The sequence below is a fragment of the Apodemus sylvaticus genome, chromosome X (assembly GCF_947179515.1).
Source record: "Apodemus sylvaticus chromosome X, mApoSyl1.1, whole genome shotgun sequence".
Taxonomy (NCBI): domain Eukaryota; kingdom Metazoa; phylum Chordata; class Mammalia; order Rodentia; family Muridae; genus Apodemus; species Apodemus sylvaticus.
In genome coordinates this window covers 55613765-55630647 of record NC_067495.1, presented here as the reverse complement: position 1 = coordinate 55630647, position 16883 = coordinate 55613765, and the positions used below count along the sequence as shown (strand labels likewise).

Here is a 16883-nt window from a genome sequence, read left to right as displayed (position 1 = left end):
GAATAGGCAGGGCTCTGGCAGAGAGAGGGGGCCAGTGAATCTGGGAAAGAGCCAGGCATGGGAAAACTCAACACGGAGACCTGAAGGAAGACAGACCTATGACACGGAGGAGAGCCAACCTACCATGTGGCAGAACGCAGATTAGTCGAGCTGGGGTTATATGTGTTAAGAGCTAGTTGGGGGCAAGTCTAACATAAGGCCATATTGAGTCTCCGTGTCATTATATGAGAACTGGGGTGGGCTTTGAAGAGCCCCAGAGGCTATATCCATCTGATCAGTGCAGCGTTTGAGTAAGGATTTGACAAGGGGCCCATTCTGAGGGATAGTATAATATCAAGCGGACACAGTCTAGAGTCATTTGAGAGGAGGAAATCCACTTGACTAAATGTGTATTTTAATTTTTTCAAACGCTATTTTTTATTAGTTTATTGATTCACATTTTGAATGTTGTGCCCGCCCAGGTCATCTCTTCTCCAACCCCTCTTCCACCCCACACCCACCCACTCTCTCCCACCTCACCCCTCTGACATCCCCCTTCTCTTGGCCATTGAGCTTCCACAGGACCAAGCACCCCCCTCCCACAGAGGCCAGATAAGGCAGGCAGCTGCTACATACATATTGGGAACCACAGACGGGCCCCTGTATGTTTTTTCCAAACCTTAATTTTAATGATGTTTCTTGAACATTTTAACCTGCCTTTTCACCCACCACCCACCAGAGGAAGTCACAAAGAGGACAAGGAGAAGTGGGCCTGTTTAGAAATGGTCCTACGAAATAACTCCTGTGTTGTCTGGACATTGACAGCTCAGTTCACGGGTCCACGGTGACAGCTAGATTCATTTGCAACCATTTTGCAGGTACCTTAGCAGTCCTGATCAGTAGAGTTGGGATAGCAGATAGGAGCCAGCAGCATTGGCAGTACCTAGCAGCCAGCCAGGCCTTGGTCTCCAAGGGAGTCAACAGCAGGAGGAACAGGAATGCCGAGGGAAGTATATATGCACGTGAAGAGAACCTCCTCACTTGATAACTTACACACATTTAATTTAAATAAGGTCCTGGTTGTGAGAGGCCCAAAGCAGTTAGGTCTTAGAGGTCTATGCAGAGATTAATTTGGTGCATTTCAGTCCTCCCTCAGTCCTCCAATGTGTCTTCCTTCTCCTAGGGATCCAACCCACGGGAGTGTGGATGCTTGGACACCACAGAGCGATTGGCTCTAGCCCCAGATGCTGTGTCTATTTTTTGTTTGTGTTTAATTAACTGACAATTAGATTCAATGATGGGTCTTCATGTGTAGCTTGCTTCTGTGGTTCCTCCCCACTCCTGCCGTCCTCCATGGGCCTACTGCTTTACCCCCCCACCCCCAGCTCCACCCTTAATCCATGCTCCCTGCTTCTGTCCTTTCTGCATTCAGGTCACGGGTGCCAACAGTCACCTGCCCAGGCTTCCTCAACATGTCCATTGTCTCTCTTCGGATCCTGCTTTTAGCACAACAACTATTTCTTAGTATGGGTATATTTAAACAGGAACGACCCCTGCACAAGGAACTTTTTTTTGGAAGCACATGACTGTACATTTACCATGATCTTTTCCTGTTTATGCAATACACTACACAACAACTTCAAATTCAAGCAACCAGGCCAGGATATAGGGGCCTATAGTGTGCACATATAGGGACTTGCACATACATTTATAACTACTTAAACCAGCAATCACAACATGGGAAACGGACCCTAAGCTGCTTAGAAGAGTCCAATTGGTGCTGAGCCTTGTAGAGAAGAGAAAAGCTAAGGGACCCATTAGCATGACACTGTAGCAATAGTACCCTGAGTGTTGGCTACCTGCAGATCGAAAAGAAGAGACATATTTTGATGTTTATCGTACATGAGGCAACAGGAGTCCTCCATGTTGCAGGTGCGGTTGAAAGATGGCAAGGAAGGCAAATTGGGCCAGCCTGAGCTACATAGTGACCCCCGGTCGCAGAGAGCAGCACCCCTACACACAGACACGCAAAGTGTAATAGCCAGGTTTGTCACTGTTTTCTAAAGCTGGAGATATGCCTAAGGCCAGATTGGCCCGAGATCCCATCACCATCATCACCACCTCCACCACCAAAGCTGGAGAACTGCACTGCCCATTTGCTGTAGAATGGCACGATATCCCATATGCCTGCATGCTAGTCAACCCTGGCGAGGATTTATGCTCTACCGCCCAGAGTAAGCAACTTGGATCTGTCACTTACTCTACACCCTGGAAGAAGGAAGCCACATTAAGAAGCTTGCAGCATGGTTTCAACTGCATGGCTCCATATAAACTGTATTGTTTAGGGATGCATACCCTACAGCATTGTGTAGGGAAACCTGAGAAGCAGGCTGGATTTCCCAGATTACATTATCAATTGCTTCAGCTGCCAGGTTTTATACCCATAGGCCAAAGGGCCTGCATTCTTCCCCATTTCTGTTTTTTTTTTAATTCTACTTATTTTTTATTAAACATTTGCTTTATTTACATTTCAAATGTCATCCTCTTTCCTCATTTCCCTTCCAAAGCATCTGTCCCGTCCCCCTCCCCCTGCTCACCCACCCACCCACTCCCAAGGGTCCATCCAAAGGCCTCTCCTCTCATTGATGTCTGAAATGGCCATCCTCTGCTACATGTGTAGCTGGAGCCATGGGTCCCTGCATGTGTTCTCTTTGGTTGGTGATTTAGTCCCTGGGAGCTCTGGGAGTACTGGGTCGTTCATATTGTTGTTCACCCTATGGAGCTGCAAACCCCTTCAGCTCCTTGGTTTTTTTCTCTAACTCCTCCATTGGGGACCCTGTGCTTAGTTCAATGGCTGGATGAGTGTGTCCCCCTCTGTATTTGTCAGGCACTGTCAGAACCTCTCAGGAGAAGGCTACATCAGGCTCCTGTCAGCTAGCACTTGTTAGTATTGATGATAGTGTCTGGTTTGGGTGACTGTATATGTGGCCCCCATTTCTTATTTTGAGTTTCGCACCTGGATGTCAAAACCCTAACCATGTGGAAGATGTTTACCCAGGCCCCGGCTCATGGTAACCAAAGGTCAGTATCAGAAGTTACTGGGAGAGGACTAAACCACCAACCAAGGAAAGTACACGTGGAGGACCCATGGCCCCAGCTGCATATGTAGCAAAGGATGGCCTTGAAGGGCATCAGTGGGAGGAGAGGCCCCTGGTCCATTGAAGGCTGGATGATGCCCCAGTGTGGAGCAATGTGTGGGCAGGGAGGTAGGAGTGGATGGGTGGGTGGGGAGCACCCCCATAGAAGCAGGGGGAGGGGATAGGGGTTTTGGGGTGTAAGAGAGCTAGGAAAGGGGATAACATTTAAAGTGTAAATGAAGAATATATCCAATTAAAGAAAAAAGAATTTACTGGGAGCTCACAGGCGTGTGTGTGTGTGTGTGTGTGTGTGTGTGTGTGTGTGTTGAGGGCATGATGTGTGTGTGTGTGTGTGTGTATAGCGGGCATCTCCACCAGAAATGGTCGCGTCCAGGTAGAGTATTTAATGCGGGCCACCTAAGTTTGTCCCGCCCAAAAAAGTTTTCTCCTCCAGCCAGCAGTAAACAATTTCCAACAGCCCGCCAAGTGCCAGGGAACCAGCTCAGCTCAGGGAGAGGCCGCGCTAGGTTTATTTGCTACACAGGGCGAGGTAGGGATTGGAGTTGTTTTCATTGGCTAGGTGGCTGCCTCAGCAGCATTGTGCAGGAACTGTCACTCTCCCTGGACTCGGGAAGACCTTGATTACTTTGTAACACTCTGTGCAAGTTATTTACGCGCCTCGGACTGTGCCTCTGGGCTGCGTCTTGTGTTCCAGAGACTCGGTCCCAGGATATTTAAATCACTGTGGCGTTAAATACGTTTTAATATCTGATAGGGCCAGTTTCTGCGCATTGCACTTTTTTTTCCTTTCAGGAACGTGTTCGGGCCCGCGGCAGGGGGCGGGGTCGCGCCTCCGCCTCGGCTCTGGTTCCAGCCGAGCCTCACCGACGCCGAGATGGAAATCCCGAGGCTGCTCCCGGCTCGCGGGACACCACAGGGCGGCGGTGGCGGCGGCGGCGGCTGCTGCCCCGCGGGCGGCGGCGGGGTTCCCCGAGCCCCGGACGCTCTGGCTTGTCAGGCCCCCACGCGCCGCCTCCTACTGCTCCGGGGGGCCCAAGATGGCGGGCCGGGGCCGCGGAGCGCAGAGGCCCAGAGGGCCTCACGGGGCCTGGGCCCGAGCCTGAACCGGTTGGCGCCGAGGCCGGATCACAAGAACGGTGGTGGCGGCGGCGGCGGCCGAGGCGGCGGCGGGGGCGGAGGCGGCGGCAGCAGAGGCAGCGGCGGCGGCAGAGGCAGCGGCGGCAGAGGCGGCGGAGCAGGAGGAGGCGGAGGCAGCGGCGGCGGCGGCGGCGGCCGAGGCGGCGGCGGCGACGACTTCTTCCTGTTGCTGCTTGACCCGGTGGGTGGCGATGTAGAAACAGTGGGCACGGAGCAGGCCGGAGGGCCCGCGTGGAGGGAGGAGGCCAAGGCAGGGCCGGGGCCCGAGCGGCGCCAGGGCGGCTTGACCCCAGCGGGCCGGCCCGAGCCGGGCCCCCGCTGTCTGTCGGCGGTCCCGGTGGCGTCCCCCCTTCCCGCGGCCGGCCCGGGCCCGGCGGCGGCGGCGGCGGCGGCGGCGGCGGCAGCAGCAGCGGCGGCGGCAGCGGCGACGGCGGCGGCAGCGGCGGCGGCGGCCTTCGCGGGCACCATCACCATCCACAACCAGGACTTGCTGCTCCGCTTCGAGAACGGCGTCCTCACCCTGACCACGCCCCCGCTGCCCGCCTGGGAGCCGGGGGTCGCGCCGTTCCCGCAGCCGCAGCAGCACCCGGGGGCGCTGATCGCCCCGCAGGCCGCCGGGTTTCCGCCCGCCGCCGCCGCCGCCGCCGCCACCGCCACCGCCGCCGCCGGCGGGGCGCAGCTGGGCGACTGCCCCGAGCTGCCACCGGACCTCCTGCTGGCGGAGCCGGCGGAACCAGCGGCCGGCCCGGCGCCTCCGGAGGAGGAGGCCGAGGCCCCGGCCGCCGCCCAGAGCCCCCGCGGGCCTCTGGTCCCGGGCCCTGGCCCGGGCGTGGTGCTGTACCTGTGCCCGGAGGCGCAGTGCGGACAGACCTTCGCCAAGAAGCACCAGCTGAAGGTGCACCTGCTGACGCACAGCAGCAGCCAGGGCCAGCGGCCCTTCAAGTGCCCCCTGAGCGGCTGCGGCTGGACCTTCACCACGTCTTACAAGCTCAAGAGGCACCTGCAGTCGCACGACAAACTGCGGCCATTCGGCTGCCCGGTGGAGGGCTGCGGCAAGAGCTTCACCACCGTGTACAACCTCAAGGCGCACATGAAGGGGCACGAGCAGGAGAACTCCTTCAAGTGCGAGGTGTGCGAGGAGAGCTTCCCCACGCAGGCCAAGCTCAGCACCCACCAGCGCAGCCACTTCGAGCCCGAGAGGCCTTACCAGTGTGCGTTTTCTGGCTGCAAGAAGACGTTCATTACTGTGAGTGCCCTGTTTTCTCACAACCGCGCCCATTTCAGGGAACAGGAACTCTTTGCCTGCTCTTTCCCTGGCTGCAGCAAGCAGTATGACAAGGCTTGCAGGCTCAAGATCCACCTGCGCAGCCACACTGGCGAGAGGCCTTTCCTTTGTGACTTCGATGGCTGTGGCTGGAACTTCACCAGCATGTCCAAACTCTTGAGACACAAGAGGAAGCACGAAGACGACCGCAGGTTCACCTGTCCCGTGGAGGGCTGTGGCAAGTCCTTCACCAGGGCGGAGCACCTGAAAGGCCACAGCATAACCCACCTGGGCACGAAGCCTTTCGTGTGCCCCGTGGAAGGCTGCTGTGCCAGGTTCTCTGCCCGCAGCAGCCTCTACATCCACTCCAAGAAGCACTTGCAGGACGTGGGGGCGTGGAAAAGCCGGTGCCCGGTCCCCACCTGTAACAAACTCTTCACATCCAAGCACAGCATGAAGACCCACATGACCAAAAGGCACCACCTCAGCCAGGACCTCTTGGCCCAGCTGGAAGCTGCCAACTCTCTCACACCCAGCAGTGAACTCGCCAGCCAGGGGCCGAACGACCTCAGTGGTGCCGAGCTGGTGTCTCTGTTCTCGGACGTGCCTGGCCACAGTTCTGCTGCGGTGCTGGACACGGCCTTGGTCAGCTCTGGCATCTTGACTATTGATGTGGCCTCTGTGAACTCGAGCCTCGCAGGAAGTCTTCCCGCCGCCGATAGTAACAACAACACCCATTCCTTAGGGCAAGCGGTGGACCCTCGGGCCCTGAGGGGGGCCCCCGGTGACCTCCCCCAGAGTCTGGACACCTCTCTCTTCTTCGGAACCTCGGTGGCCGGTTACCAGCACAGCCCCTTAGACGTGGACGATGTCTCCGCTGGGAACGTGGGGCTCTTTGGCTCCTTGGCTCTGAAGAACTCAAGCCTGGAGCCCCAGGCTTTGACCCCCAGCAGTAAGTTAACGGTGGACACGGAAGCTCTGACTCCCTCCAGCACCCTTTGTGAAAACAGTGTCTCCGAGCTACTGACCCCAGCCAAAGCCGATTGGAACGTGCACCCCGAATCTGACTTCTTTGGGCACGAGGAAGAAACCCAGTTCGGATTCTCCCACCCGACAGGAAGCCATGGGTCTCAGAAAGACACAGATCTTATCACGGTGACCGGCACCCCGTTTTTGGTATGAACCGACTCTGCCTGTTCCCTGCCTGCCCTGTGGCTCACTTTTTATCACACTCAAATGTGAGAACGTTCTGGAAAGACTGCTTGCGTTGCTTGCCTGCCTGCAGTTGTTTCTTGCTGCCTTGCAAAGGAACGCATCTGTGGACTACCGATTTAGGGATTTCAATTCTCATCTTGAGGCTGGAACTGATGAGTTCTCTGACTCGGAGCAAGTCTCTTAACCTAGCTGAGCCTTAATTCATTATTTATATAAGTAGTCTTTTTTTCTAGCTTATTTCCTCTTTCGTTTTCATCTGAATTTCAATTTTTTGTATTCCTTTGGTGTAATTTTTTTATAGTATTTCATAATAGTTACATTGAATCTAATGTAATGAAAAGGATTTTGATCTCTTTGAACATTAAATGATCAGAGATAGAGGAACTTGTGTTTTAACTTTTAACATTAGTCTTACCTTCTTTTTACAGTATCCATTGTATCAGTAGTGTGCAAAACTGTTGAATATTATGTGTTTTTTTTTGGTGTTTATTTTTTCCGTATTCTTATGTTGTCTTTCTGTAGGAGGTTTTTTTAAAAAAAATATCAGGGATTTGATGTATTACAAGCATATTCTAAAGTCTTGCCTCATTACTCTGGAGCAAGTGGCCTTATACTAGTCCTTTGGTCTTCCCAAGCCTTACTTTGCTAGCCTTAGAGTAGTGAAAAAATGCACATTATTCTCATGCATAGTGCATCTTTTTATGCTTGAGATTGTTACTGAAGGGAAAATATTATATGTTTTGGCTTCTCTGAATCTTCTTTAGTTTTTTTATTTTTGCCTCCCTCTTAAAGTCCTAGAGTACACAAGGTGGGAAACACATATCATAGTTTTCATCCAATAAAAGTTTGTAAGTATTAAGCATACATGGGAATTTATTCCTTCTACAGTTTCTTGAGGAATTTTTCTTTCCAGAGTTCTCATTTACCATTGTTCACTGTTCTATTCGTCCAGTTACCTAGTGTCTGCTCTGGATCAAAGCCAGCTCTTGGCCTGACTCTACTATTCCAATAGAATTTGGAAGTGGACCAGAAGGTAATATTCATTTCTTTTTCCTGGTGACCTCATTTGTAGTCCTCTCTGGAATGAGAGGTTTGCTATGTATTTTGTTATAAAAATACTGTCAATAGCATGACTGTAGCATTTTTTGATTTATATAAAAATTTCATATCTAATATATTTGATCATCATAATCTTAATGAAAAAGTGTAAACTTCAACTGGTACTAAAACTTTCCTGATGTAAATTGATTTCATTTGGTAAATATTAATTATCTCTATATGTGTAGTTCAAATCAAAGAGGAAATATTTCTACCTCTCCCATTCTGCTCTTCTGAGTTCCATATTCATTATGTTTATGAGCAACCCTTTTGTCGTGCCTATGGATAGCCTTGTTCCCTTCTGCTCTTTCTGCTCCCCCATTCCTGTCGTTCTTGATACATGCACACCAGTCTGTACTATGCCTCTACTTTTTTCTCTAATTTTTCACTTCTTTTTGGTCACCCTTTTCTCACATTATCTATTTTTTAGCCACAATAATTACTGCAGTCTGTATGCACCAAGATGGTAATTTCTGGATTCAGATTACAAGTGTGTTTACAGGAGACAGATGTTAAGGGGGACATTTTTCCAATAAGAACCTATGATAAGTACCTCTTTAAACTTGTTCACCATGTTTTCTACTAGAAAGTAGTTATTTTGAAATACTCAAATTCAATACTGTTTTTGTGAGGACACTTGAAGAAAACACTTTTTTATAGCACTTTGGCAATATATAATTTGCCACTTTGAAATACATTATGTGCTACTACCTTTATAATTTTTAAATTGGTTGAACCCAGTCAGTGAAAAGGTACTAAAAGTACACATTAACTTTTAATTTTAAGAAGTATTCAGAATTTTAGTGTGTCCAAGCATCACGATTATTATTGACTTAGCACTTTGAAAATATTTTAAAGATTATGTTAGAAATGCATTTTCATGAGTTAAACATTTTTCATTTTATTTTGAAAGGAAGGCAAAGACCTGAGGTAAACACAAATTTTATAAGCATTTATTAAAATATATAACTATAAAGGTATTTTAAACTGTCACTTTGTTTCTTTTAAATTTCTTCCAACTAAAGACATACTGAAATATTCTTATCTGTAGACTATAGAATTTCCAAAGGATAAAATTTCATTTCTTGATGATAAAAAATCATGTTGTTGTCTTTAAGATGTTTCTCTATACCATTGCCCTAGCATGATGGTGGAATGACTGTATTACAGTGACTTCATGTGACTACACACATAATGGCCATGTTTCTGGTGATATAAATTTGACATTTTTTAAATGACGAGTCTTGATTTCATTTTATCTCCTTTGACTTTTGTGTTTCTATAGTCTTTCTTGATTTATTAAGATTTTCTAATTGTGTTAATAACAAAATGCGCTATAGGAAGGTTGTTTTCAAGGGGCCTTGTGTAGCTTAATGATCATGTAAAATATGTTAATCTTGCTATAACTTGATATTTCAGTTAATATTGTAATGCTAAATAACTGAAAGACTATAAATAAAGCTTGATGGATTCTCAGGTCATCTGTCAGGAAATTTTCCATCCTGGAAAAGAAAAGGATTTAGTGTAACAGGATATTAGAATATTAGCTCTCTGTTTGGAGTTATTCATAATCCATTAGTAATAAACATATTTAGTAGTATAAAAATATAACTTATGGACCTTACTCAAAATGTAATAATTGAAATGTAAAATTGGACTAAATTGTATGTGTATATTGCTTTTGAAAAATACAGGTTCTTTTCCTTTACTTTTTTTTAAGGGAAAGGGAGTTTATGTATTCATAGTCCTGTATCATTGTCCATAATAGTGGAGAAGTTACAGCAGCAGGAACTTGAGGGCTGTGATCACATTAGATACATAATCAAGAACAGGGAGAGTACCAAATGAATGTGTGCCCCTCCTTAGCTTTCACTCTCCACTTACATAGTCCAGGATCTTCTCCTCAGGAAATGCAACCCCAGCCACAACTAAGATGGGACTCCTACAGCAATTAACAGCATCAAAATAATCCCATAAGGATGCTAGAGGCCATCGTTCTGATGAACTTAGATTTTGTTCAGTTGAGAATGAATACTACTCATTATAGTATGCATTCCACAAAGTTATAACTGTGCTGTTTTATGATGTACAAAGTTCTCATAAATAGTTCGTGTTATCCTCATTTTATATTTGAGAAATATGAAATGCTAGGAAGTTTATGTGATTTTCCTTAAGTCAATTTTACAAGTGGTTAAGTTTGGTATAGTTGAAAAATGCTTCCAGAATCCTGATGATATTTTAAGCATAAAACACTATTATAATGTTAGGAGAGTCAGAGACCTAGAAATGTCAGTCTCACCAAATCTGATTTTGTGTACTAGAATAGACTGCTTCTTTGATTCTTAATCACCCCTGAAATTGGTCTAGAAATACTTGCAATAATGGGTATAGATGGTCTATAAGAAGAGTATTTCAAAACCTTCCAGATCTCTTCAATGATCCAGAAAGATATTTTAAGAATACACATCCCAGCCCAAATTAGCATAAAATATTTTTATTTATGTTGAAAACTAAGACTAAGACTGATATATTTGTACTTTCAATTGCTTTTGAGGTAGCTGGAATTATCCACTAGAAATATCTTTTAGAGTAAACAAAAAGGTAATTATTTTTCTCAAGTCACCAGTTTTCAGTGTAAATTTTGTATTATATATATTATATATTAAATTATATATATACTTTTTAAATTATGCTATTTTGAGATTATAAATACATCATTTCCCCCTTCCCTTTTATTCCTTGAAATCCTCCCATTTAGCCCTTCTTGCACTCTTTCAAACTCATGGCTTCCCTTTTCATTAATTGTTGTCACATACATATATATATTACTAAATACTTAAATACAATCTGCTCAGTCTATATAATGTTGCTTGTATATATGTTTTCAGAACCGACTATTTGGTGATGGACGACCAGTGGTGTTTTCTTTCTTGGAGAAGACCATTTCTTCTGTTCTCAGAATTTCTTAGTTGCCTGTAGTTTTTTGTTTAGGGTTGAGTTCTCCTAAGCTTTTGCCCCTTGTATGTTATATGTTTCCTTGTCATCCTTGTTCTCCTCATGTTTAGGCAGTCTTGTTGGTGAGACTAAAAAACATAAGCCCATAGTGAACCCCTTGTTATTCTGGCTTTTAATTTTTCTGGCCTCTTTTCCACAATGATCCTTGAGCATTAGGTAGAGGATTTGTGTTATAGATGTGTCAAATGGGACAGGGCTCCACAACTCTGCATTTTCTTTTTAAATAGAAAAGGGTTACACTGCTACTTTATTGTTGTTCCAAGTTTTTATACCGTCTCAGGATAAGTGACCACATGTTGTTGGTTTTTTTGGTTTTGGTTTGGGTTTGGGTTTTGGTTTGTTTTGTTGCCTGCTAACTCCACTAAGGATTATTTTTTAATTTATTTATAATCCAGGCATTAACCCCATCCCAGCCTCCTCCCACAGTTTCTCAACTCATTCCTCCCCTCCCTCCCTGAGAGGATGCTCCCCCACCAGGCTTCCCCACTCCCTGGGACCTCAAGTCTTACAAGAGTTATGTGAACCTTCTCTCACTGAGGCCAGACCAGGCAGTCCTCTACTGTATGTGTCAGGGCCTCATATCAGCTAATATATGCTGCCTGGTTGGTGGTCCAGTGTCTGAGAGATCTCAGGGGTCTAGTTAGTTGAGACTACTGGTCCTCCTACAAGGTCACTCTCATTTTTTTTCCAGCTTTTCCCTAATTCAGCCACAGGAGTCCCCTGACTTCTGTCCATTGGTTGGGTGTAAGTATCTGAATCTGACTTAGCTGCCTGTTGGGCCTCTCGGAGGGCAGTCAAGCTAGGCTCCTGTCTGTAAGCACATCATAGCATCAGTAATAGAGTCAGGCCCTAGAGCCTCCCCTTGAGATGGATCCTAATTTAGGCCTGTCACTGGACCTCTTTTCCCTCAGGCTCTTCTCCATTTTTGTCCCTGCAGTTCTTTTAGACAGGAACAACTCTGGGTCAGAGTCTTTGACTATGGAATGACAACCCCATCCCTCCACTTGAAGCCCTGTCTACTGGAGGTGGATTCTACAAGAGCTTCCTCTCCCCACTGTCGGGCATTTCATCAAAGGTCACCCCCATTGAGTCCTGAGAATTCCTAACCTCCCAGGTCTCTGGTATTTTCTAGAGGGTCCCCCCCCACCCAATAAGGTTACATATTTCCATTCTGGTGGCCCTCTGGGATTCTCTCCTGCCCCTACACTCCATACCTGATCCTGTTCCCCCTTTCCCCTCCTCCTCCCTTCTCCTGCCCAAATCCCTCCCTCCCTGTGCCTCCCATGATTATTTTCCCCCTGCTAAGTGGGATTGAAGCATCCTCACTTGGCCTTCCTTCTTGTTAAAGTTCTTAAATTCTGTGGGTTGTATCCTAGGCATTGTGTACTTTTTTTGACTAAAATCCACTTAATGGTGAGTACATACCATGCATGTCCTTTTGGGTCTGAGTTACCTCACTCATGATGATATTTTCTAGTTCCATCCATTTGCCTGCAAAATCCCTGGTGTCCTTGTTCTTTTTTTTTTTTTTTTTAAGATTTACTTTATTTATATGAATACACTATCGTTGTCCTCAGACACACCAGAAGAGGGCACCGGATCCCATTACAGATGGTTGTGAGCCACCATGTGGTTGCTGGGATTTGAACTCAGGACCTTCGGAAGAGCAGTCAGTGCTCTTAACCGCTGAGCCATCTCTCCAGCCCCCGATGTCCTTGTTCTTAATAGTAGTATTCCATTGTGTAAATGGGCCACATTTTCTGTATCTATTCTTCCTTTGTGGGACATCTGGATTGTTTTCAGCTTCTGACTATCATGAATAAGGCCGATATGAATATAGTGGAACACGTGCCCCTGTGGCATGGTGTAGCATCTCTTGGGTATATGCCCAAGAGTCTTGAAGTAGGTATGTTTCTAGATTGATTTTTAGAGTGGTTGTACCAGCTTGCAATCCCACCATATTTAAGGACCTCATTTTTCACATTTCCCTTTCAGATCACTTGTAGGCCGTTATTCCCCAATTTTGAGATGTCATTTTTTACAGCCTTTTATCCAAGTGTCAGTTGAAAGATGTTTAGCTATTTTGAATACAGCAGCTGTTCACATGGATGTTAAAGTATCTGTTGAGTAGGCATATGCTAAAACGTGGTATAACTGAGTTACATGGTTAGTTTATTTTTGGTTTTCTGAAACGTTTTCACACTGATTTTTCAGAATGGCTGTACCAGTCTGTCATCGCACCAATAGGACAAGAATGTTATTTCCCTCTACCCCACATCCCTTCCAGGATTAGTTGTTGGTTGTTTTGTTGGTTTTTGTCATTCTGATTGGGGTAACATAAAACTTAATAGTTGATTTACATTTTCCTAATTGCTAAGGACCATGAATATTTTAAAGGTATTCTCCATCATTTCCCTTATCTTTTGAAAACCTGTTCAGGTTCCAGATCCATTTTTAAAATTTGTCTGTCTGTCTGTCTGTCTGTCCCTCCCTCTGTGTGTGTATTTGTAAGCCATTAATCCTATATAGCTGGCAAAGATTCTCTTCTGTTCAGTGAGCTTCCTCTTTACCCAATTGATTGTGTCTTTGTGCGGAAGCATATTAGTTTTATGAAGTCCTATTTATTAACTCTTTTTTTTTTCAGAGACAGGGTTTCTCTGTATAGCCCTGGCTGTCCTGGAACTCACTCTGTAGACCAGACTGGCCTCAAACTCAGAAATCCACCTACCTCTCTCTGCTTCCCAAGTGCTAGGATTAAAGGCATGTGCCACCACCACCCGGCTTCTGTTTATTAATTCTTGTTCTCAATTCTTGGGCGCATAGATCCCTATTCAGAAAGTCCTATCCTACACTATGACATGTAGGATACTGCCCATGTTTTTTTCTAGCAATTTCAGTGCTTCAGGTTTCAAGTTTAGGTCGTTGATTTATTTGTAGTTAGTTTTAATTGAAAGTGATATATATAAAAAAGTGATATATATAAAATTTTAGTTGAATATAATATATATTCAATTAATTTTCAATTAAAACCATATAATACAGTTTTAATTGGAAGTGATATATATATATATTACACACACACATAATTTCATTCTTCTGCATGTGCACATCCAGTTTTTTCAGCAACATTTGTTGAAGATGTCTCTAGCTTATGTTTTTAGAGTCTTTGTTAAATGGCTGAAGTTACATGTACCATCATGTTTAGGTCTTTAATTTCATTGCATTGCTCTACATGTATGTTTTTGTACCATTATCATGTTGTTTTTATATCTCTGTGATCTATCTTAAGATCTGGAATAATAATCCCTCAAATATTGACTTTTCTGTTCTGGATTTTTAGCTATCAAGATTTTTTCCTCTGTGGTTCCATACAAATTTTAAAATAGGTTTTTCTAGTTCTGTGAAGAATGAGTTCAGAATTTTGATTGAGACTTCATTGGAAATAGGTTTTGGTAGAATGGTTATTTTACAATATTAATTCTACTAACCTACAAGCATGGGTTTTGCTAGTGTTTTTATCATCTCTTCAGAGGTTTAAAGTTTAATTGTAAAGGTTCTTCACTTCCTTTATTAGGTTAGTGTCTAGATTTTTTTGAGACTATTGTGAATGATACTTGTTCATGACCTCTTGCCATATGTTTGTTGGTGGTGCGTAGAAAAGCTGTTGATAAATGGAAGTTGATTCTGTATCCTGCTACATTGCTGAAATTGTTTTATCATTTCTAGAAATTTTCTGGTAGAATTTTGGGGATCTCAAATATATAATATTATATCATCTGAACATAGATTTCCCTCCCATTTTTATCCCTTTAATTTCCTTCTCTTGCCTTATTGGCCAAGCTGGTGCTTTGGGCACAGTATTGGAAAGGAGTTTGGGTAGTAGATACTCCTGTCTTGTTCATGACTTCAATGGGATTGCTTTAAGATTTTGTTTGTTTTCAATTTAGGATGGTTTGGGCTCTGGTTTCTCATATGTTGCTTTTTATTATGTTGAGTTATAGCTCCTCTAGTACTGCATTCTCTAGAACTTTTATCATGTTGGATGTTGCCACAGACTTATTATACATCTAATGAGATGATTGTGGGATTTTGTTTTTAATTCCACTTATGTAATTTATTACATTTCTTGGCTTGCATATATTGAAGCATCCCTGTATCTCATAAAGCCATTTTGGTCATGGTGGATAATCTTTTTGATGTATTTCTGTATTCTTATTTTATTGATCATGTTTAGTTTACTTTATTGACCAATTTGAATATTTGTTGACCTAGTATATTGCCCTTTACTTTTTGTGGTTGTTGTATCTTTACCTGGTTTAGGTATTAGCATGATAGTGGCTTCATAGAGGGAATTTGGGAGTGTTTCTTCTGTTTCTACATTTTTTAATAGTTTAAGAAGGATTGTGGGTCTTCTTTGAAAAGTCTGGTAGAATTTTCTATGAATATATCTGGCCCTGGAGGTTTAGTTGTTGTTTTTGCTTTTGTGTTTTGGAAGTCTTATTATTACTATTTCAACCTCTTCCTTTGTTATGGGTCTGCTTAGGTTGTTGGCTTTTTCTTCATTTAATTTTATTGTTTGGCTGAATCTAGAAATCCTTCCATTTCTTTTCAGTTTTCCTACACATGGAGTGCAGGCTTTTAAAATACTACCTTATAATATTCTGCATTTCTTTGGTGTCTGTTGTAATGTTTGCTTTTTCATTTCTGATTCTAATAATTTTGGCCCTTTCTTCCCTGTCTTTTGATTAGTTGAGCGAAAGGTCTTTCCATCTTGTTTATCTTCTCAAAGAGCCAGATCTTAGGTGTGTTTGTTTTTTGTAGTTTTCTTTATTTATTAATTTCTTTGTTTTTCATTAATTCCTGCCATCAATTTGATTTGATTTTTATTAAGTTGCATTGCTAAATAATTTATTTGAACTCTTTTGATTTTATTTTATTTTGCTTTATGGAAAATTGATTGCAGCTTTCCAATCGTGCATTACTTTTTCTTTTTAACCTCATGCTCTGCAGCTCTTTTTGCTCAGATGCCAAAGAGCCGGGCACTGGCACAGGTCATTCAAAAACTGGCAAAAGCCTGTGACGACGCTGGCCTTTTCCTCTTTGTACACATTCCGGAAGGGCATCATAGGTCCTGTTAGCTGGGTGGCCAATTTAAGTTCTTCAGCAGAACTGTCTCCCTTCTTTGGCGCAGAAGCTTCCTGGGGAACAGGATGAGCTTGGAGCTGGACTCCTTCAGGCCAGCACAGTGGCCTGCAGTGATTCAATGGATTTGTTTCGCCTCCTTGGGTCCACAGAGAGGCCGATAGCACAAGTCATTTTCCTGTGGATAGCAGCCGCCCTGAGTTCCTCCAGGCTAAAGCCCCTGCCTGCCCGGACCTTGGTGTGGTATCTAACTGCAGGGCCCCTCACCATGGGCCTGATGGGGCCGGGTGTGGGACGAGGGGCACTGCGGCGGGCTTTCGCCTGCGGGGCCTTGCGTCTGCAGGTCTTGCGTGTCGGCTGGTTGAAGCAAGTATCCACTCACTGCTGCCAACCCTGGTGGGAGTGGGGCTTCAGGATCGTGCCATTCCGGCTGGGCGCCATGGCTGCCTCCTGAACCGAACGCCGAGCAGAAAAGGTCTTCCTCCTCTTTCATTCCTCCCTGACACTCTCTCTTGATACATGGTATCCTGTACTCAAGCTGGCCTTGACCTCCGTACGCAGATCCTTATGACCTTGAGCTTCTGACCCTCATGCCTCTGCCTCCTGCTAGAATTACACGCAAGTGTCCCCAAATGGCCAAGTGGAAAGGCTCTTTTTAATGTAGGTATATAGCACTATAAATTTCCCTAGTGGGACTACGTTCAGTGTGTGGCAAAGGTTTTGTATGTTATGTTGTGTTTTCAGTTCATTTAGTTCCCAGAGAAACTCTTGGCTTTGTTCTTTGAGCCTTTCATTATTCCATGAGGAGTTGTTTGATCTTCATAAGTTTGTGTACTTAGTAGGGATTTATTTACTGTCAATTTTAAATTTTATTG

At 44.9% G+C, this 16883-nt stretch overlaps 1 protein-coding gene and 1 pseudogene across 1 annotated transcript; one reads left to right on the top strand and one right to left on the bottom strand.

Moving 5' to 3' along the window:
• Positions 1 to 3785: 3785 nt before the first annotated feature.
• On the top strand, positions 3786 to 9332 carry LOC127674861 (zinc finger X-linked protein ZXDB). Its single transcript, XM_052170642.1, has one exon. It carries the CDS (start codon positions 4012 to 4014, stop codon positions 6718 to 6720), a length of 2709 nt encoding a protein of 902 aa, XP_052026602.1. The 5' UTR covers positions 3786 to 4011; the 3' UTR covers positions 6721 to 9332.
• A 6512-nt stretch (positions 9333 to 15844) lies between these two features.
• LOC127674862 (60S ribosomal protein L13-like) lies at positions 15845 to 16449 on the bottom strand (annotated as a pseudogene).
• Between the last annotated feature and the right edge of the window lie 434 nt (positions 16450 to 16883).

Coding starts and splice junctions, on each gene's coding strand:
- LOC127674861 (XM_052170642.1), top strand. CDS start 4,012: ATGGAAATCCCGAGGCTGCTCCCGGCTCGCGGGACACCACAGGGCGGC.